At 34.3% G+C, this 23,474-nt stretch overlaps 1 protein-coding gene across 1 annotated transcript; it reads left to right on the top strand.

Annotated features, from left to right (window-relative positions):
* The first annotated feature begins 582 nt into the window (after window positions 1-582).
* On the top strand, window positions 583-11,651 carry LOC125650693 (transcription factor kayak-like). The gene is made up of 3 exons (XM_048879171.2): window positions 583-1,140; window positions 1,448-1,555; window positions 8,765-11,651. Exons 1-3 carry the CDS (start codon window positions 940-942, stop codon window positions 9,443-9,445), a joined length of 990 nt encoding a protein of 329 aa, XP_048735128.1. The 5' UTR covers window positions 583-939; the 3' UTR covers window positions 9,446-11,651.
* Window positions 11,652-23,474: the final 11,823 nt, after the last annotated feature.

The following is a 23,474-nucleotide window of genomic DNA, read 5'->3' as shown; positions in this document are numbered from 1 at the left end:
GATGTCATGTAATAATTTAGCAAATGTGACGCAATCTAATTAAAATCCAATCTCCTCTATAAACCGTTACACTGTGTAACGGTTGGAGAACATCTGATTTTAATATTAGATTGGGATCTGATGTCGCAATTTATTTAATGTAATTTATCGCTTAGTAAAAACCCGGGTACTTTCTATAGAATACGTATGGGAAATATCAAAATTTATCTATATCTGTGCGAGGTACGTTGTAGAACCCAAAATTGGTTTTTATACCGTAGTGTATGAAAATTTAAAGCTTGTCATTTCTCCAAAGAAGTTTTTTTGGATTTTGTTTTCCCGTCCTATAATTACTGCAGTACATGCTAATCAAACTAGGTAAATGCGATTTTTTTTTTCATCGATGAATTGTCCAAAAATTTAACATGTGTCTGGTCAAGTACGTACCAACCCATGGATTTGAAGCATCTAATACCATCAAGATATCCAGTCTTCAGACAATATCAGATACACACTGACAGTATGATAATTGATAAATGATTGATTTTATTTTACGTACTTATAATAATTTCTTTTATAAGGTGTTCTTTGTTTAGTCATATGATCGGATAGCATTCAGTGCTTTCTATTTTTAGGACTTACTCAACAACGTAAAAATTAGGATTGGTAGATTTTAGTTGTTATGCGTGTAGCTCAGTAAAGGACAGATAGACTAGTATGTTGCTTATATTGTCCAAGCTTCAATATTGATATAAATCAATTGGAATCAAGGTTATACCATACGTTTTCAAAAGAAACAAGTGCTCATTTCCCGGAAATTTTACTGTGTCTATTCGAATTTTATGTGATATACAGGAAGTGGACTTATCGCGTACCCTTAGTTCTTATAAAATTGCGTTTTAGGTGCATTATGCTTATTAAATTTCCAGCACTATAAAGGAATTTGGAGTGAGTATAAAGATGGCAAAGGCGTTGCAGGATGAAGACGGATGGACCCAAACTTCTTCCGTGTCGGAGCCATTGAATCTATCGAAACCAAGATCAGACCAGCCGACCGACACCGTAAAACAAACACTGAAATCGCTGATTAAGTCACGCAGAATTGCAGAAGGAAAAGACGAGTTGCAAGTAGAGTTTAAGATTGAAAAGGCGAGATGCGAGGTAAAATCAATTATGCACGGTTTCATACCTGCAAATTTTAAGTAAGCATTCGATGAAATGAAATTTGGCACTTATCCAAGAATTTGACGATATGAATAACTCCTGCATATTTGAATGATTTATGAAAAATTAAAAAAGGGGTCGAACAAGATTTCATGAAAATATATTTGGGTATAAGATTGATGCATAAGTTAACTTGGTATGAACATAACACATTTTGATTCGGGACATGCTAGGCCCTATAGTATTTCTATAAATAGAACTTATGCCATATCACGATGTTTATTATTGTTTTATTTTTCTAAAGTTAACTCCAGAGGAAAAAATGAAGCAGAGAGAGAGAAAAGAACAGAACCGACGAGCAGCAATGAGATGTAGGGAGCGCAAAAAAGAAGAACTGAAAAGTTTGCTAAAAGTATGCATAAAGAATGAAAGTATTATCATTTCACACAATAGAAATGTATATATTTTAGATATTGTATTAAGGGAGAATAGCATGCATAGTCATAATGGTTGACTGGAAAAATGAATATCAGTAATTTATAATCTTAGACTTATTGCATTATTGTACCTCAGTATGAGAATTGTATGCAACATGTAATCTGATTGGTTTAGACAGTCTGTGCCAGGGATGACAAAACTTCATATCTTCCTCTCAAACCAAACTTCCACCAGAGTTCGTTTGCTCACAAACCAAACTCTTCCAGTTAGGCATTATGGGATAGCTATTTCTTAGGCCACGTATACCGTGACGTCACTGTAGAATGACGAAAAAACAATGTCAAACGTAAAAAATCTTTCAAAACAAGAACGTAAACATCAAGTTCAGTACTTTACACAATAATTTGAACAGAGCCTCCCTACTTTCTAATGATCTTTTGATCATTTTATGTTTAAAATAAAATCCATACTTTTATATTAATGCTCTTAATATCAGTACCTTCAAACTTTTAACTGCAAACTACTTCTTTAGTGTTATTTGCCTGCATGATAATCGTGGACTCACAATATACAAATCTGTATATTGTGCTGTGTCACATAGGAGAGGTCTATTCATAGGTGACGTAATGAGGCCTCGACGGGGAGTTTGCCTCTCAAACATCATATCTCCCCATCATATTTCACCCATTGGGCAGCCTCGGGCATTTTCCATAAATTTAACGTCGAGGTAGACGAAATTTATCGTGATGTCACAATAAGTCCGAGTCATTGTACTTTCATAGTTCGTAAGGCACAAAATATTAGGTCTCTGATACCCAGCTAAATCGTCTGGTTTTGGTTGATACAAAAAACAAGCAAGTAAATCAGCATTCAAGGAGAATGGAACTATCATCAATAAACATATATAGTATAGTGAGTTTTAAACATTTGTTGTCAAGACTCCATTAACAGAATAAATCTGTACTCTATTTTTTACATTTGCATATGCCATGCATCCACAGTGGCTTAAAAATATGTGAAAACAACAAAGAATTAGGGGTGTACAAAAGTGGTTGCTGCAAAATATTATTAGTAAATTTTTAAGTACTCAGATATTATAATTCAAAGGCCAAATAAAGACTTTCATCTCTCTAAAAATACCTCTTAACATGATAAACCTTGACATTTTTAAAGTGCAAGTGTACCGAAGATTTCAAATGCTGTCCCTCTTAAAGCGATACAAGCTGTAACTGAAGGTAAACTAGGGAGAGTTGTTTTCGTACACTGAAACTAATGTCTCCCCTTTCATTTTCCATACATTTTTAGGGATCATTTTTAAAGTGGAAAATTAAGACCTGTAAACGGTACATAACATTCATGTATTTGTGCTTCAAACAAGAAACAGTGTTGTGAACATATGATAGGAAATTAAACTTACCAACATACCAAATATCAAAGGCCTATTTCAAAAAACTAATGGTCCACAGGTCCAGACAAAAAATACTCCAAAAATTCTATTATTTTACCTTTACATAAAAGGTCATAGGTCAGCAAAAGTGACACATGACACATTGTCTTATCATGATATATCTACATACCAAATATCAAAGGCCTATATCAAAAGACAAAAAGGTTCAGGTCTGGACAACAGAAACGCTCAAAAAATTCTATTATTTGACCTGTTACATAAAAGGTCAAAGGTCATCAAAAATGGCACGTAACACTGTCTTATCATGGTATACCCACATACCAAATATCAAAGGCCTAGATGTGACAAAAAAGTTATTTTCTGGACAACAAAAATGCCCAAAAAATTACACATTATTTGACCATTACATAAGAGGTCTAAGGTCATCAAGATTGGTACATGACACACTGTCATATGGTATACCCACATACCAAATATCAAAAGACAAAAAAGTCAGGGTCCGGACAAAAAAAATCCCCCAAAATTCTTTTTGACCTTTACATAAAAGGTCAAGGTCAAAAGTCATCCAAATTGGTATGTGACACATTGTCTTATGGTATACCCACATACTAAATATGAAAAGCCTATGTCAAAAGACAAAAAAAGCCCCCAAAATTCTTTTTGACCTCTACATAAAAGGTCAAAGGTCATCAAAATTGGTACATGACACACTGTCTTATCATGGTATATCCACATACCAAATATCACAGGCCTACGTCAAAAGACAAAAAAGTTATGTCCTGGACAAACTTTGTATGAGAAGAGGAAGAAGAATTCACACTAAAACAATATGTACCCTTTCTGGGAATTGGAGACATAATTAAACTTGCGAACGTACCAGATATCAAAGGCTTAAAAAGTTATGGTCTGGACGAAAAAAATGGTCAAAAAAATCTATTTGACCTTTACATGAAAAGTCAAGGCCAAAGGTCAGCAAAGGTGACACGACACACTGTCCTATCATGATATACCCACATACCAAATATCAAAGGTCTATGTCAAAAGACAAAAAAACTTGTGGTCCTTGGAACAAAAATGTCCCAAAAAATATCTATTATTTGACCTTTATATAAAAGGTCATCAAAAATGGCATGTGATACTGTCTTATCACAGGCCTGGCCCAAAAATTTTGTTATTTGACCTATACATAAAAGGGTCAAGGTCAAAAGGAATGGCACATGACAAACTGTCTTATCATGGCATACCCACTTACCAAATATCAAAGACTTTATGCCCAAAGACAAAAACATTGTGGCCTGGACAAACTTTGTTTGACAAGAAGAATTTATACTAAAACAATATGCCCCCCTTCTGGGAAGGGGAGACATAATAAATTGAAAAGTAAAAGAACAAATAGTATATAATCTTATTGAATTACAGTGTTAGATGATCTGAAGCAATAAACCCGTCAGATCAGCAGAAAATGGCGATTCATGAACTTGACAGTAGTTCCCGTTTGTTATCTCCAATGTGCATTGACATCTGAGGTCACCAGTTCGGAATATAATGTAGAAGAGAGGCACAGTGCAAGTGTCAGATTTGCAACAATGTTTACATATGTCAATTTTTATGCCCCCGAGATGGGGGGGGGGGGGGGGGGGGGAGCATATTGTTTTTGTCCTGTCTGCCATTCTGTCTCTGAAACTTTAACCTTGCTAATAACTTTTGAACAGTTAGTGTTAGAGCTTTGATATTTCACATGAGTATTCCTTGTGACAAGACCTTTCCGTGGGTACCAACATTTTTTACCCCTTGACCTTGGACTTTGACCTACTTTTTGAAAACTTTAACCTTGCTAATAACTTTTGAACAGTAACTGCTAGAGCTTTGATATTTCACATGAGTATTCCTTGTGACAAGACCTTTTGGTGGGTACTAAACCTTTTGACCTTGGCATTTGACCTACTTTTAAAAAAATTGACATTGGTCATATCTTCTAAATGGTAGATATTAGAGCTTTTATATTGCACATGAGCATGTCTTGTAACAAGATCTTTCTACTGGTACCAAGATATTTGTCCATGTGACCTTGGCCATCTTTGGAATTGGCCATTATCGGGGGCATTTGTGTTTCACAAGCACATCTTGGTTTTTTGTTTTTTTCTTTTTGTTTTTGTTTTTTAAAGAAAATTCAATTATCAAAATTTCATTTGAATGGCACATTTGCATAATTATGACTTTCTTACACTTCATGTAGTTCCACCCTCCTGTCATAAGATTTTGCAAAGTCAATGATTTAAAATGATTTATGCATGACAAGAACAGGAATTTTGTTGGAGTCTTTTTCAATAGTTAGTGTAAAAAATCTTGTTAGCCATAAAATATTTCAAAAGTCTTAAGTTATATTTGAATAATCAATGATATGTTTCAAAATATTGAATCCATGGACAATAACTGTTTTCATTAAATTATTTATCAAGTCCATTATGCAATAAATTTCCTTTATTTTTCACAAATATTTTGTATATTTTTTTAAGAAACAGTTTATGAAATTGTTATGAATACTATTATATCATTTTAACGAGTTTTTGTTCAATTTTATAATGCTGTTTAAGGAAAATTGTAATTTTCTGACATTGATAACAGGTATATTGTGCTAATTGATAAAAAAAATTATTAAATACCGCAACATACTTATTTTATCATGTTTATTTGTTACTATAAAGATATGTTATTTGAAGAATCAACAATAGAATATAAGAATGAACCTATAATACGGAACTTTCGGGATGTGTCGGAATGACCGATTATATTTGATGTTTATGCATCACGGTCACATGATAATAACCAATTGTAGGGCAAAGTTGACATCGATACAAATGGTGTCTTGCTAGTAGATGGTCCGTACGGAGCTAAACGCTGTCCTACAATGACGATCCAAGTCACTATTGGTGCTTAGTACCTGGGAGTAAGTTAGATGGAAGGGAAAAGGCGTATTTAGATGCGTATCATTGGATGCAAGGCATGAAGTTTTACTGACATCCTCTAGATATTCCCTATATTTATTTACCTCGCCAACTCACATAATTTAATCAAATGCATTTTCCTATAAAATGGTTACAGTGATTCCTTACTTTCAAAGATAGCATTGAAATGCAGGAATTTGATAGCAAATGAAGTATTCCATGCTTGTTTACTTAGTTGTTATTGTAATCTAGAAGTGACATGCCCTACAAATTACGTTCAACGCGCGATAAAAGAGTGGATCCGTATCTCGAAAGTCCCGTATTCTAGAAGGGGGAATTACCTAAAAATATTTAAAGTCATTCCTGAAATGATGTAGTATTTTCAAACAAAAATAATGTCAGTTACTTGTGTCAGTTTCCATCTTTGTATGACCTTGGTCTCAGCAACCCGATTATGTCTGGCGATCATCGTTCCTGTGTCTAAGTATATGAGGTTATAGCAGTTTATACAAAACACTCATTGTAGGTATACTCTTAAGTAATATTCCCTTGTTTATATTGCTAAATTTTTCATTTAATAGATCTTAAAGGATTATATTAGTTAATAGTTTAATATAGGTGTTATTTGATGCATAGTTGGATAGTTGAAAAATACCATCAGTCAGTTACAGCTGGTATTGCTAACTAATGCGGAATTGGGAGATGCAAGGTGAACACTGAACCTAACCATCCTATGACTTGGCAAAACGTTGATACTTCACATTAGTAGATAGGAAATTTGTATTTTATGATATTAATACTATGATAACAAAATGGGTGTAATGATTACAATCATACTGGGTTACTTTAGATACATGTATAAATAAATTTGCAACTCCACCCACATCTTTTTTTCTTTCAAAACATGAAAAGATTGTGTTATTTCATCATGCATACCGGTATGTTTTTTAAAAAAGTAATGCAAAAAACTTCTGCAAGCAAAAACGAAAAGAAATTGATAAATTTAAGGTAGCTCACCACACTAAAGCTTATGCTCTTTATGACACTACATCACAAGATGGTGATTTAAATGTTTTGTGAAATTATTTGTATCGATCGATTTGTTTGTCTATCAACGTAGCTCAGTGGTTAAAGCATTGGGCAGTTGAACCTCAGATCTCGAGTTCAAATCCGCCAGAGTCTCTTGTTCATATGTGTTAAAATAAATTTGTGAAAGTCGTGTTTTTATCAAAATTTGCATATTTTCTGCCTTTTTTACATATATACTTATTATATATCATATCTTTTATGATTAAATCAATTCGTACTGATTTGTGAAACTATTTCTAGGTGTAGTGAGCCACCTTTATGAATTTCTGAATTACGAAGTGGAAAGTTCTATTTGTGAAAATGTTTCTTGAAGGTTTAAAAAAAAATTCTACAATTACCAAAACAAAATACTAAACTGAAATGATAATTTGTATTTTATAATGTCATTTTATCCTCACATTCTGAATTCAAAATTTGCTTGATTAATGTACTTGATTAATTGTTTAATTGAATTTGCATCAGCTTTACATTGCATTGCATGATAATGCCAAAAATTAAGCTGTAGATCTGAACTTCGAATCTCACAGGGATTTAAAAAAAAAAATTCAGGTGACTTCCAACTAATTTGCATTTTTAGGTTGTTTTTTGGTTGGTTTTTTTTTTTTTTTTTTTTGCAAAATCAAGTAAATTTCAAAATATTGTACATTTCCTGCACATTCCATCCATAACAGTTTTCTCTGGTGTGTTATTCATCATAAAGTCTATTACCTACTTACCACTTGCACAATCATATATCTCATTCCAATTAGTTGATATCTGATCAACTTGTCCGGAATGAAATGTTCAAAGTACATTGCTAGAATTATTAAAAGAGTTGCAGTTCACCTGAGGTAAATGTTCAAGTGAGCTTTTCTGTTCTAAATCTGTCCATTGTCATCAACTTTTCACATTTTATTTTTATTTCTTCTCAAGAACATTCGTGTCAATTCCAAACAAACTTGGCTCAAAGCATTCTTGGGTGAAGAGGATTCAAGTCTATTAAAATGAAGGAGTATATTGGAGTATATCCACTTCAAAGGGGAGGTGATTAAGAAATTGTAGAAATAAAGTGGTATGTTTTAAAAATCTTATCAAAAGCCACTGAACTAGAAAGTCATATAGCTAACCTGTTTACAAATAGGAAAAACTCTGGAAATAATCTTGAGAACCACCATTGTACCATTAATTAACATGCAAGCATCCTCTTGTAGTGTAGATTTAAGTGTGTTCACATCATGACCCCAGGGTTCAAAATGGGGTATACAGTAGGTCAGTACAGCATAATTGGGATTTTATATTTTACATGGTATTTGTGACTGGGTTAAATTCTTAATCCAAGTCAAACTAAAATATGTTTAACATGGGAAGCAACTTTAACTTGGCTTAATGTCTGGCATTAAAAATGAAAGTCATGGGTCTTTTGTATATTAAAGGCAGAGGCCCTGTTTATTGGTACCGGTAGTTTTTAGCATGGTAAAAAAAACTTCACTGCTGCTGCCGTGAGCACCATGCATAGATCAAAATTTGAATGGGATGTAAAGTAATAAAGAAATATTGGATAATGCAGCAGCTAAGATGATTGATGTGGCCAGCGGGCCTATTGTTTTAGAGATGCTCATCTACATGAAGATTAAAGGAGATGAATGATAATTATGAAGCTTTGCTTTAGGAAAAGGATGTTGGAACTCTATAATGGATAGATACATGTATTTCTTTATATCTGTGAGATATTAAACTTGTATGATATTTTCTGTGTTTACAGGAAGAAAATTCATTGAGGCAGCGTCGTCAGGTATTAATGGCTACTGTTGAAAAATTAATTGTTGAAAAAGAAAAACTTTTAAAGACAATTCGTTCTTCGGGGAATGTCTCGGATTGTTCCTGTCCAGAGTCTGAAGAAGGATGTATCAACTGCTTGTCAAATAGTGAATTGAATGCGCTTTCTGAATCTTCTAGCAGTTCAACAGTTGTCCCTGAACCAATGATTGTGGCTCCTGATAGCTGCGACAGTGGCACAGACAGTGGTAATGAAGAAGATGATGATGATGATGATGAATCTGGTCGTCTTTACATAGACACTAGTGTGTCAGATGAAGATTCTAAGGTATTAGATTTGAGTTTTGCGAAAGAAAGACATGTCCAAATGGAATTGACCGACTCTGACAGCCAGCCCAGTAGTTCACAGGAAAGTGCTACAAGTCAAGAATGCAGTCTTAATGAGGAGACTAAACCAGTGGTGTTATTTCCCAATCAAAAGCCTAGTAAAATTCCAGAATCCTTTGTCCTCAAAGATTACATTAAAGAGGAATCAATGGAGATGGAAGATTCAGACTATGTGATGAGTTCACAGGAGAGCAGCCAGTCAATTTATAGTTCCCAAGACAGCATTGATGGAAGCTTTTTGAAACATGGTGGGCGAACTTGTGAGGTTTCATGTGACTGAAGTTTTGAGAAAAGCTTGAAAAAAATTTAAATAGGGCTTTTTTGCATTTGTAATATTTTTGTTCTCTATATTGATTTCTAATGAAGTCTGTCATTGTTGTTGTAATAATAGCCTCCAAAAACCAATCCTGAAGGAAAAATTTTGTTAGCTGCTCACATGATGAGATTCAAGTGAGCTTTCCTGATCAAGATTTGTCCTGCATTGTATTTCAGTCTGTTTTGTGTAAATTTTTTATAATTTTCATCTCAACATGTACCACAGGTCCTTTTTCAACCAGAATTGTTTCAAAGCGTCCATGGATCAGGAATCAAGTATGTTCAAGTTGAATGTTATGCCCACTCCCATAGAAAGAAAATCATGAAATTGTGCAAATTAAATGTGGTGTTTAAAAAGTCTTCCCCAAAATCACAAAGTTTTATTGACCAAAATTGTGAGAAAGTTGAAATGAAGATTCAAGTTTATTCAAATCATAACCTGCTAGGCCAGGGTGAGGTCACGAAAGGGGTTCAACTATAACATTAGGTATGTGTATGAAAATTCTTTAAGAATCTTCTCAAGAAGGGTATGATGCAAGCATCTTCATGTGGTGCAGACTCAAGTTGCTCACATCATGGCGTCCTTAGCAAGGGCATGGTCACGGAAAGATTTCTATGTTTTAGATAGGAAAATTATTTTCAACAAGATCTACCATTAAAGCAACACAAGCTGTAACTGACGGTAAATTAATTGAAAAGGAAAGAATAGAATAACATATTTGTGATTGAATATGTAATCTCATTGAATCAGAGTGTATCTGAAGCAATAAACCCCTCAGATCAGCAGAAAATGTCGATTCATGAATTATTGTCTTCCTGGCAGTAATCTCCAATGTGCATTGACCTCAGAAGTCACCAATTCGGAAATACGGCAGAGAGGCACTGCTCAAGTGTCAGATTTGTAAAGAGGCACTGCGCAAGTGTCGGATTTGTAAAGAGGCACTGCGCAAGTGTCGGATTTCTAAACCAATTGTCCAATATGTCAATTTTACAGAAAATGCATCTTCAAAATTTTGATTTGAGTGGCACATTTGCTTAATTATTCCCTATTAACACTTAAAAGTAATTCATGACACATTGTAAATTTTTTAAACAAACGAAATGTGTAGCGACTCGCGTCAGTTTCCATCTTTGTTTGACCTCAGTCTCAGCAACAGATCATGTTCGGTAATCACCGTCCCTGTGTCTGAGTATACGATAATCGAGTACGAGGCTATTGCGGTTTATACAAAACGCTCATGGAAAGTATGTTCTCTAGCAATATGCCCTTGTTTATTTTGCTGAATTTTTCATCAGATCTTGGGGATTATATTTATACAGATAGATGTTAATTGGTGCATATTTGGGTAGTAGAAAAATACCGTCGGTAACAGCTTGTATTGCTTTTTAGATGCAGAACTCATTGATACCAGACATATATAATGCTTAACGCTAGCACACTTTTCACGAAGCACAAGTAATGCAAGTGTTGTCGCAGTTCATGTCCTTGAGTGTATTTTCAAAAATGTAATTTATTTCTTAGAAAAAACCATTAAGGACTATGGGTTGGGCAACATTCAAAGTTTTACCTAAGATTATTTATGTAAAGTCTTTAAAAATCCCGGAAACCACAAGGGTACATTTATGTCAAGTTGATAAGCAAGCATCATCATGTAGTGTAGATTCAAGATTGTTCATACCTTGAAACCCCAGGTTCATGTCAGGATGGGCCAAAAGTGTTGGATAGGGCTATATAGATATACATTTATATAAATATAAATCTTTTGAAGAAAAAGGTTTAACAAGGTTACAAGTTGGTTCAAAATATGGGGTGGTTGGAATTTCAATTGCTTGGGTGAGTGGCGTGGTCTATAGACCTCGTAGTTTATGTATGGAAGGTCTTGAAAGGGAAAGGGAGTGTATAACAAGTTTTAATAGATGGGTGTTGTATTGTGGTTTTAGATTTACTTATTGCAGTACGTCATGAAATATACAGCCCTGCGGTCCATTACACAGGCAATTATGTCCCTGGGGTTTGAATTTATTATTAGAGTGCTTTAAATTCGAATCCAAGCAATATAATTGCCTGTGGTCCATTATTAACTTTTTATTATGTGCTGTACAAAAAGGCAAGCAGTCTTTATATTCACACTGTTTATATTTACATTTATCAATTAAAGTGTATACATGTATTCGTGTGTCATTTATGTTTTTTATTGGATTTTACATTTTCTTTTTTGCAAATTGTCTCGAGTGATTTTGATTGGCCCTTAATTAAAAGGAGTTAAACAAGAGGCCCATGGGCCTAGATTCGCTCTTCTGATACATTGTAAAACAGGCAAAAATTCTCACTAACCAAGATTCATCAATTAACAAGGTTTTAAAGACCTATCACATGATAGTGTATGAAGGGGATATCATACAGTACCGTATTAGATTAGGCAATTAAAATAATTACAAAATGAAGTTACTTAACCTACGTGCATATCTGGGTAGTACATATTTCCTACTAACAAGGTTTGATCCTTGGGTTTTTAGTTTGAAAGATGTATAGATTTGCAACAACAAAAAAGGCAAAAGTAGGTTACAGTGACCTACCTTTTAGCTGACACTCTGAGAAGCCAAGATGCATCAACTTAATAAGTCTGATGGATCTAAGCCACTTAGTATTTGAAATATCTAAATATAGCCATGAAATTAAAAAAGTATATCACAGTGACTTACTTCTTAATTGACACACTCCGAGGTCTCAGATACATCAACTGAAACAGGTTCATGATTCTAGGCCTCTTAGCATTTGATTTAGAAATAGCTTTGAAGTTAAAAAAGTAGATCAAGGTGACCTAATTTATAGTTTGCACACTCCGAGGACTCAAGATGCTTCAACTGACAAAGTTTGATGATGTAAAGTCAAATAGTACCTGAAAATTTAAATGTAACTGTCCAAAAGTAGGTCACGGTGGCCTACTTTTGGTCGACACACTGAAGACTCAAGATGCATCAACTGACAAGTCAAATAGTATTCAAATATAGCCGTCAAATTTCTAAAGGCCACAGTGACCTACTTTTTGGTCGACACACTCTGAATACTCAAGACTCATCAACTGACAAAGTTTGATGATTGTAAGTCAAATAGTATCTGAAATATTCAAATATAGCCGTCAAAATCCAAAAATAGGTCACGGTGACCTACTTTTTAGTCAACACACTCTAAAGACTCAACATGTATCAACTGACAAAGTTTGATAATTGTAAGTCAAATAGTATCTGAAATATTAAAATATAGCCGTCAAATTCCAAAAGTAGGTCACAGTGACCTACTTTTTGGTCAACAAAATATGAAGACTCAAGATGTATCAACTGATAAAGTTTGATGATCCTAGCTTTCATAGTGTCCAAAATATGCATCTAAAATTGAAAATGTGAAATTTGAATGTCTGCAAAATTCAAAAAGTAGGTCACTGTGACCTACTTTTTTTTAAAATAAATATGTTTCGAGGCCTCTAGACACATCAACTTACAAGGTTTGATGATTCTAAACCTCTCGGTATCTGAAATAACAACCTAAAATGTATTCATAAATGATTAGCCATAAAATTCAGAAATTAGGTCATGGTGGCATACTTTTCACATGACGCACTTCAAGGTCCCATGATCCATCAACTGACAACTTTTGATGATCATAGGCTCAAAAGTGCTGCATCAAAATCCATTTAATAATAAATACAGTGATCCTCCGTTTTAACGCCAACATTTGTACCTCAGCAATTTTGGCATTATAATGCCACATTATATCGGGGGAGGGGGTATGTGTACAGGTGTCATAAGAAATCAAACATTTTACCTACTACATCGTGCTTTGAATGCCTGGATAATCCCGGCGTCCAGTGGTCGTAAATGACTAGTAATGGTAGGGGTATTTAATAATTTCCAGTTTTTGTTTTATGTCCAACACGCTTAGACTTCGGTGTATCCGCCATACTCCGATTTCAAAAACAATACTGCGTATTTGAACTCAGTTGATTACTAGTATAATTTACATAACTTATTATCTGCTCCAAACTTTGATACCTTGAGGACTAATAGCGGATAATTGCCTAAGCCTGCTCACTGAAATTGTCCTGCCGTTGATTGTCGATAATTAGCGGGGGTGATTATAACCAAATCGTACCAGTAAATAGGTTGGCGGATGGCGGTATGCGGGGGATGGCAATATAACGGGGTTTTACATAGCGAGGAAAACGGGATATGCGGGGGTGGCATTATAACGGGAGGCAATATAGCGGGGGATCACTGTACCTGCGAAATTCAAAAAGTAGGTCACCATGACCTACTTTTTAGACAACATGATATTAGGTCCTAAGATGCATCAACTGACAAAATTTGATGATCCTAGTCCTTATACTAAGCAAAATATCAAAGTTTTAACAAAACAAAATTTAAGGTCAACTTTGAAGTGACCTTGAGTCCACACCCTTTGCCCCAGGATGATGCCTTGAACAATTTTTTTTATCTACAACCTATCCTCATCCTTATGCATACGTTTGGTGATAATTTGCCCAGTGGTTCTTGAGATTTTTTAGCAACCACTACTTTTGTTTGCATTTTCCTAATTATCTCCCCTTGTTAAAGGGTCACAACCCTAGTTTTAGTACAAATGAAAGCCCTTGGGCCAAGAATACCCTGTGACAAATTTGACAAAAATTGGCCAAGGGGTTCTTGAGATATAGCTTTTTTTCCAAAAAGTTGACGCACACCGCACGCCACACATATGGCCATATGATTAGCTCTTTGAGCCTTCGGCTCAGAAGAGCTAAACATTTATTGAGTCAAATGGGAGGGGTTTTCCTATAAGATGAAAGTACAAAGATTGACGTGCTATCAATATCTAGCTATAATGCTTGTATTTTGAGTGTATGGCATTATAACGCAACTGGATTTCCTTTATGTTGGAAAAAGGAAAGGAAGACAAAATATTAGGGCATATGTGAGCTCGTGAGTCAAGTAACACAAAATCGATACTGATATATTTTTCTATGTAAAGATTATTTTGCTCAATGCATATATTCTATACATGTATTTTCTAATTTAAAAACTATCATACAGATACACTTTTGTAGTTGAGTTTGATAAATCCCGGTATAAATGACTTGTGATGTCATAATCGAGTGCTAATGGAGTCACAGGCACCTGAAGCATGGATATTACTACCCCCCCCTTTTTTTTCATATATAATTTTTTTTTGGTGGCAATAATTTCTCTGAAATGTATGAATTCCCAGTCTATCTCATCCCTCTTTCGATTCATGTAATCGTTTCACGCTTTTTGTAAGCTTTAAAGATTGGCCTTCTACCGGTATAATAAAATACACTGTATTTTATTATACCGGTAGAAGGCCAATCTTTAAAGCTTACAAAAAGCGTGAAACGATTACATGAATCGAAAGAGGGATGAGATAGACTGGGAATTCATACATTTCAGAGAAATTATTGCCACCAAAAAAAAAATTATGAAAAAGGGGGGGGGGGGTTAGTAATATCCATACTTCAGGTGCCTGTGATGGAGTATTTCTCTGTAAATGGTATTGGTTTCAAATCTTTCATTAAATGGACATTATGGCATTGCATCATCATATTGGGGCTGAATATTAGAGAAGTTACTATACTTCTTTGGTTTAAAGGTACATATTTACTAATAATTAAGATTTTAACATTGTTGAGGTGGCTGATTTGTGCCATTTTACATTTTGACGTCTTTTTGTTACTTAGAGGCTTTTCACCCCGAAATAATGAAAAGACATGTGCAGCAAAATATATGCGAAAAGACGATAAAGAAAGCCCGCATTAGCGACTAATTCTGTCGTCTTTTTGCTGACGTTTTGTGGCCTTTTCGTTACTTCGAGGCGAATAGACTGCAGTTAGTGACCTTTTTGTCCCGAAAAAACGACAAGATATATGCGGGGAAAAAACAACTAAAGTCCGCAAATTAGCGACCAACTGTCGTCTTCTCGCTGGCGTTTTGTTGCCTTTTCGTTATTTCGTGCCGAAAAGACGACAAAACGATATAATTGGCGACTTTTCGCCCCGAAATATAGACCGATAACAACCCGCTAAGCGAAAAGAAGACAAACAGAACCAGTTGTATGAATTCTGATGTACTTGCATATTTTTCATTTTATCCGCCATATTTCTTCCAGATACCCTTTCTGATTATTACACCTCATAGGTAAATCTAAAAAAAAACACAATATAACACCTATCTATTAAAACTTGGTATACACCTTGTTCCCCTTTCAAGACCTTCCATACATAAACTAGCTACGAGGTCTATCTTTTATTTATAAAGAAGGTAGATGCTATCTATCATGAAGTCAATTAATTGTTTAACGGTAATGTAAGTCATATGACCTTTCCAATCAAATAGCCAAGACATATCCTTGGGCAAACATTTATACATTGAGAAAATAGGAAGGAAATAGAAATTTACCTTTTAATTCAGCATCTTTGTAAGCCAGAGCAAATCCGGGTACTATATTCATATATTTTGTAAAAGCAAAAACTAATTTGAAACTGAAAAACGGGGAATATACGTGTATCTTGAGTAATGAAAATGACACATGGATGATAAAATCTTCAAAATAAAAATAAAAACTATATATAAAAGAGAGGCGGTGATTATCCTGATTTTTAAAAAAAATAATAATCCCAATGTAGCAATGGCATGTTTCAAAAGAGGAAATTAGAACAATATAATACCGAGCGAAGCTTTGACGTCACATTTAGCCTCGATGTTTTTTCTTACAAAAACAATGCACCCCGTTTGCAATTTAAAAGACAGCTAAAAATAAACAAAATTAACGAACAATATATTTTAGATTAATTTCGTAAGAAGGTAAGCGTACATATATATCTTTAGGTGGCAGGGGACCATGGCACGCCATATTCATTCCTCTTGATTTATATTAATTTCACGCACAAGTATTCTTAACTTAAAATAAAAAATATGCTGGAGTTCCTCATTGACAATATCTTCGTAATCTTTGGTGATCAGGTCTTCCAACAGTCTGTTGGAAATCCCATGGGCACGAATTGTGCTCCTTTGTTAGCTGACCTGTTTTTATATTCTTATGTAGCTGAGTTTATTCAAAGCTTCTACATGAGAAGAAAAAAATTCTTGCCGTGCCCTCAACTCGACATTTAGATATATCGACGACGTTTTATTACCAATAATAATTTCATTCACACATGTTAAGTCGATTCCATATATTTCTATGAACTCGAGATAAAAGACACCACAGCCTTCCATATCTGCTTCGTACTTAGATATTTTATTGAAAATAAATATTAACGGCAAACCAACAACTAAACTTTATGACGAACTGAATGATTTCAGCTTCTCCACCGTCAACTTCCCATATTTATGTAGCAATATTCCATTATCACCTGCATATGGTGTTCATATCTCTCAACTGATTCAATACACAGGAGTTATATATGCATATGATCCGTTTTTAAATCGAGACAGACTACTGTGACAAACAAGTTGATGTTACAAGGGTTTCAACAGTCTCGATTAAATTCAGCATTTTGCAAATTCTATGGTAGTTATAACGATCTAGTTTGCTAAAAAAAAAAAAAAAAAAAAATTAAAAAAATCTAAACCTATCATTGGGTCAAATGCTGTCTGACGTGTTTCACACCGATTGTTAGGCTTTACTGCGGATTGCTTCGTTTGTCTGATCAAGACATGGGGCTTACTGCGGGTGTGACTGGTTAAAAGTGGATGCTTACTCCTCCTAGGTACCTGATCTCACATTTGGTGTGTCCAGGGGCCCGTGTTTGCCTGGCTCTTTATTTTGTTTTCCTTGTGGGAGTTATGAGATTGATCACTGTTCGTTATCTTCACCTTTCTAGAAAGATATCTTATATAATTCATGAGATGCCTTCTATTTTTAATAAGATAACTAATAAATTTTATAATATATCTCATATAATTTACAGTTTATAACATATCTCATAAAATATATAAGATATCTTATAAACTATATAAGATATATCTTATAAAGTTTATAAGATATCTTTAAAAAATTAGAAGATATCTATGGCAAGCCCTTTTACTATTTATTCGTAAAATAAGATATCTCTTTAAATAAGAGAGATATCTTTATTGGTTAAAGAGATATCTCTGTAAGTTAAAGTTATATCTTTTTACGCTAGGGAGATATCTCTTTAACCAAAAGAGATATCTCTTTAACAAAAGAGATATCTTTTTTAAAAAGAGATATCTCTTTACGCTTGGGAGATATCTCTTTCTCTTTGAGAGATATCTCTCAAAGCTAGAGAGATATCTCATAAACTGTTTAGATCACCTGAGTCACTCAGAGTAGGGGTTCTGAATCCCGGGTGAAGCCAAACTTGGTATATAGTGATTATGTGTAAAACACTTGAATGACATCTTCTTTAGTGTTATCGATACTAAATTGAAACTAAATGGATATTTAGAAAGAGCAAGTAGTCCTATACCAAAATTGTAAATTTGATGATCCCAGGGGTAGGGTTTTTGTATCAGGGTGGGGCCAAAATGGTCAGTTATTAAATGTGTGAACAATAGACATTTTGAACTTCTTGATAACTATCATTCCAATTATTTTCAAATTTGGTATGAAGCATTTTTGGAACAAGGGGGACATAAATTGTAAATTTCAGGATTCCTGTACCCCTGGGGCCTTAGGGGCGGGGCAAAAACTGCACAAAATTGACAAATTTTCAAAAATCTTCTTTATGTTTAAGAAAAACTAAATGCATAATATGTAGAGCAGGAAAGCCTCTACCAAAAATGTAAGTTTCATGATCCCTGGAGTAGGGGTTCTGACCCCATGGTGGGGCCAAACTTAGTATATAGTATTTTTGTGTAAGTTTGCTGATGCTGTATAAAATCTAAATGCATACTTAGGGATAGCAGAAAAGGATGTACAAAAATGTTGAATTACACAACCCAGGGTTTTGACTCTAGGGTGGGTCCAGATTAGTCATATCTTTTAATGTTGATACACATATTATATTATGTAAAGCTTTCATCAGTGTATGCACCTTTGAGGACAGTGAAGTTTTAAGAACACATCTTGATTTATACTGTTGCTGAACATTATAATTTAGCTTAGATATTCAGAACCATCGTTGCACGCCACGGCTGAAACGTACGCTCTCTTCCCTTTCACCCGTGGCTCTCTGCGTGACAATTTCTTCGTTTCTCATAAATATGCATCAAGGGAAAGACGTAATCCGTTACCAATAGAAGTAAAACAACTCTAATGGATGTCACAATGAAGACATGTTCTTTTAGCACCGAAATTATAGTAAACAAAAATCCTACAGATCGATGACATCTGAACAGTTTTACGGTTTATTTCTTATATATGTCTACTTGTTCCAAGGTGGGGGAGGGGGGGGGGTACCAATACACAACACTCGTCGTCATTAGTCTCCGAATATTTCATTAGAAACACCCGGTAGTTTAAAGACTTCTTACCGTCTGTTCTCAGTGACAGAAAAACATCATTATGATCCTCATAAATGCACCTTTACAACTACCAATGTTTTTTGGGTTTTTTTTTTATTATTGTTTTCATCATTTTCAACAAATACATATGCACCTTTTACTCACACTCTCATACAGATTAAAGAAAGCGATATAGACAATTACATGTGTATTCTAGTACTTATTGTTAAAAGAAAAAGAAGAGGAAATGCTGTTATCATTAATTAATAAGACATTTCCATTTAGACCATTTCATTTTGTAAAATATATTTTCTGTAAGTTTTTCCTCCAAAATGTAGTAATCATATAAACATTTCAAAACATCATCAAAAACAATATTGACATTCTTCCTTGAATATTGGAATATGTATCTCTTTACTAAGAGGATTATAAAGTTTAAAACCATGTGTTCTTTTTCTACTACCAATGTTAAACACACGTGTACACAATGATTTTGCGTTTGTTAATAGAAGAACAAGCGTTCTGATTGGTCAGAGTAAGATAACCGCATTCTATAAACAGTTTAAATCTCCGATTAAGTTCTGCTCTAAAGCTCAGCGATTGGCCGAATCATGTCGTGCATATTTATGAGAAACGAAGAAATTGTCACACAGAGAGCCACGGGTGAAAGGGAAGAGGAGCGTACGTTTCAGCTGTGGCTTGCGACGATGATTCAGAACAGGATTTTTTTTTCTAGATTTCATAGCCCTTGGAAGTAGTGATACTTTTTCACTTGTACTCAGGTGACCGATAAGGCTTGTGGGCCTCATGTTTAGATATCTTATAATACATACAATATATACATAATGTATATGTTTTATAAGATATCTTATAAAAGTAAATTCATAAAGTTTATAAGATATCTCATATAATTTACAGCAATATCTTATAAAATATACAAGATTTTTTTTAATCATATAAGATATCTCATAAATATGGAGTGCCAAATTAACATAAACTCAAATAATTGAAGATATCTTCAATTATTTGAAGATATCATTAATTCATTTGATGCGCGCAACAATTGAATTAAAGATCTCTTCAAATAATTAATGATATCTTCAATTCTGAATTATTGCGCGCATTAAATGAATTGATGATAGCATTAATTCTTCTGCTGAATTGATGCGCGCTTTAATTGAATTAATGATCTCTTCAAATGAATTAATGATATCAACAATTGAATTGATGCGCGCTACAATTCAATTAAAGAGAGCAATAATTGATATAATGCGCGCATTAAATCAATTGATGAGAGCAATAATTGAATTGATGCGCGCATTAATTCATTTGATGAGAGCAATGATGGATTTAATGCGCGCATTAATTCAATTATTGCTCTCTTCAATTGAATTAATGATATCTTTAATTCATTTGAAGAGAGCAATAATTCTTTTAGAGAGAGCAACTAAATAATTAAAGATATCTTCAATTCAACATATCCACAATTGAATTAATGATCTCTTTAATTGAATTGTTGCTCTCTTTAAAAGAATTGATGCGCGCATTAATTCCTTACACAAAAGCATTGTAAATAATTAAAGATATCTTCAATTGAATTAAAGAGATCATCAAATTATTTATACCGAGCTCTAAATCAATTATTGCGAGCAATATTTCTACGAAATTAATGCTCTCATCAATTGAATTGAAGAGAGCAATAATTGAATTAATGCGCGCATCAAATCTATTATTGCTCTCATTAATTCAATTGATGCTCTCATCAATTGAATTGAAGAGAGCAATAATTGAATTACTGCGCGCATCAAATCAATTATTGCTCTCATTAATTCAATTGATGAGAGCAATAATTGAATTGAAGCGCGCATTAATTCATTTGATGAGAGCAATAATTGATTTAATGCGCGCATTAATTCAATTAAAGAGAGCAATAATTGAATTGATGATATCTTCAAATAATTGAAGATATCTTCAATTATTTGAGTTTATGTTAATTTGGCGCTCCATACATAAACTTTATAACTTATCATGTATATTAAACAAGATATCTCATAAAGTTTATGAGATATCTTATAAACTTTCTTTTATATAATATTTCATAAAAGTTATAAGATATCTTATAAAAGTTATAAGATAAGTTTATGAAATACCTTTAATCAAAAATGTTAAGAAGATATCTTATAAAGTTTTTGAGATATTGTATATATATACTATAGATATATCTCGTATGTTTAATGAGATGTCTTATAAAGAAAAGAAAATATGATATCTCATATCTGTTATAATATCTTTTATAAGATGTCTTATAAAGGACATACAATAATAAAGGACATAAAATAACTTTCATAAGATATATCATAAACTTTAAAAAATATCTTGTAATTTTCATAATTTATCTAGCTGGCGGTCGTCACTTATTACCTGGCGGCCACAACTTATTATCTGATGGCCGCCATATACATTAACTGGCGGCCGCCATTTATTATCTATCGACGGCCATTATTATCATGTGGTGGCCGCCATATCTGGCAGCTGCCATTTATTATCTGATGGCCGCCACATAACTTAAGTGGCGGTCGTCAAATGTAAATTAATATTAATTCTATACCCTGACCACCTATCGGCTTCCGTATAGTACTTAATTAAATATGGAATGGTTCATTTATTATTCGCCAATAGATAGCGAGTAAGACCCGTAAAGCTTCTAACCGCCGCTCATCACGACATAAACGAACGTTTTATGTATGGCATGTCAAACGTTGCAATATTTTATCTTTTCCATTTGTATTGTATAATTTTCCATTTGTATTCTATATTTTCCATTTGCATTGTATAATTTTTCATTTGCATTGTATAAATTCCATTTGTATTGTATAATTTTCCATTTGTATTCTATATTTTCCATTTGTATTGTATAATTTTTCATTTGCATTGTATAAATTCCATTTGTATTGTATAATTTTCCATTTGTATTCTATATTTTCCATTTGTATTGTATAATTTTCCATTTGTATTCTATATTTTCCATTTGTATTATATAATTTTTTCGTTTGTATTGTATAATTTCCATTTGCATTGCAAAATCTTTCATTTGTATTGCTTCCGAGGGATTGTTTATTTTGATTTGTTACGAAGGATTTCATTAGTTTAGGTCCCACTTATATTTAGCCGTCACCAGCTGCAGGTGACGTACCACAAACAGACTTACTATGCTACATGTACGCGCACAGTGGCGTAGCAGTGGGTTTTTTTTAACGTGTCAACGCCTGTCGCAACACGGGGTGTCTGCTTTTAAGGTCACATTATCCGAAAGATCCGTGATTCTCACTTTTAAATAGCAATGCGACTTCACGGTTACGAACCAAAGGGTATATCACTTAACTACCGCGACCGGTTCCATATAAGGACTAGTTGAACATACATGTAGCTAGCAATGAGGAATCTTGCGCCGGGACACCCCCCCCCTTTCCCTTCACAAATATGATATTTTGTATAGAGATGTCGAAAAAAGCATGCATGTGCGTTTTATTTTGTCAGAACGCACTTGTTGCAAGGGACTTCAGGGGCAGATCCAGGAATTGCGGTTACGGGGGCGCCACTTTATGAGGCAGGGGGTCTGGGGGCCGCCTTAAGGCGGCCCCCAGTGGGTCCAGGACGAAGCCCTGGTGGGGGTCCATGGGCGAAGCCCCCGGAATCTCCTGGATTTTACAGATTTTATAGGGCTTGAAATATGTCATTTTTAATACAGTGAAATTAGTAAAACGATGCAAATTTTAAGGGTTTCTGGAAAAATTAAGTTCTCTCAATAAAGTAATTCAAGAAATCAAAAGATTTTATCATTTATTTCTCCGGGAATGGAAGAAATTATTGCTTCTTTTATCGTTTAATACATTTTTCTAAACAAGATACCAAGATTTACCTTAAATTTGAAAATTTTAGGGGGGGGGGGGTAAATCCGCCACTGACTTCGCCCTCCCCTGCACCCCCCCCCCCCCACCCTTTCACCAAGGCTTTGCACTGGACTCACTAGGGATCTTAAGACAGTCCCCAGACATCCAGCAGTTTACTGCATCCTTTCGTTCAGAATTATCTAGATCAGCCAGTGGTTAAATAGGAGACTAGTTTGAATATGCTGATCACATTAGACGCATAAAAGCGATAAATTAATGGGGGGGGGGGGGGGTGTTACACCATTACACTTAGCAAATACGGTACATTCCTGCGAAACGTGGCTCCTGAACTTTACCTCTTCAACATCTCGCGCAGTACCAAATTCAATAAACGATAACTTAAAAATCAAACTCGATGTGAACAATTGGTAGGGACCCAATCTTAGGGCCGAATTAAGTCCCCCGAATCTACTGAATTCTGACTAAATAAAAATGTGCATGCTTTTCTGGACAGTTCTATTTTTTTTAAATTATCGGGGGGAGGGGGATTCGCCATTACTAGAGCTAGCTACGTATTTTTAAAAATAACTAGTCCTGCATGGACCTGGTCGCGGTAGCTCAGTGATA

The sequence above is a fragment of the Ostrea edulis genome, chromosome 5 (genome assembly GCF_947568905.1).
Source record: "Ostrea edulis chromosome 5, xbOstEdul1.1, whole genome shotgun sequence".
Lineage (NCBI taxonomy): Eukaryota > Metazoa > Mollusca > Bivalvia > Ostreida > Ostreidae > Ostrea > Ostrea edulis.
Note: the sequence above shows the minus strand (reverse complement) of the source record. Positions and strands in the feature narration are given on the sequence as shown.

What these genes read in the sequence shown, in the direction of transcription:
- LOC125650693 (XM_048879171.2), top strand. Translation starts at nt 940, where the DNA reads ATGGCAAAGGCGTTGCAGGATGAAGACGGATGGACCCAAACTTCTTCC. An exon ending in TTGAAAAGGCGAGATGCGAG is followed by an intron (nt 1,141 to 1,447) that starts GTAAAATCAATT and finishes ATTTTTCTAAAG; the next exon opens with TTAACTCCAGAGGAAAAAAT. An exon ending in AACTGAAAAGTTTGCTAAAA is followed by an intron (nt 1,556 to 8,764) that starts GTATGCATAAAG and finishes CTGTGTTTACAG; the next exon opens with GAAGAAAATTCATTGAGGCA.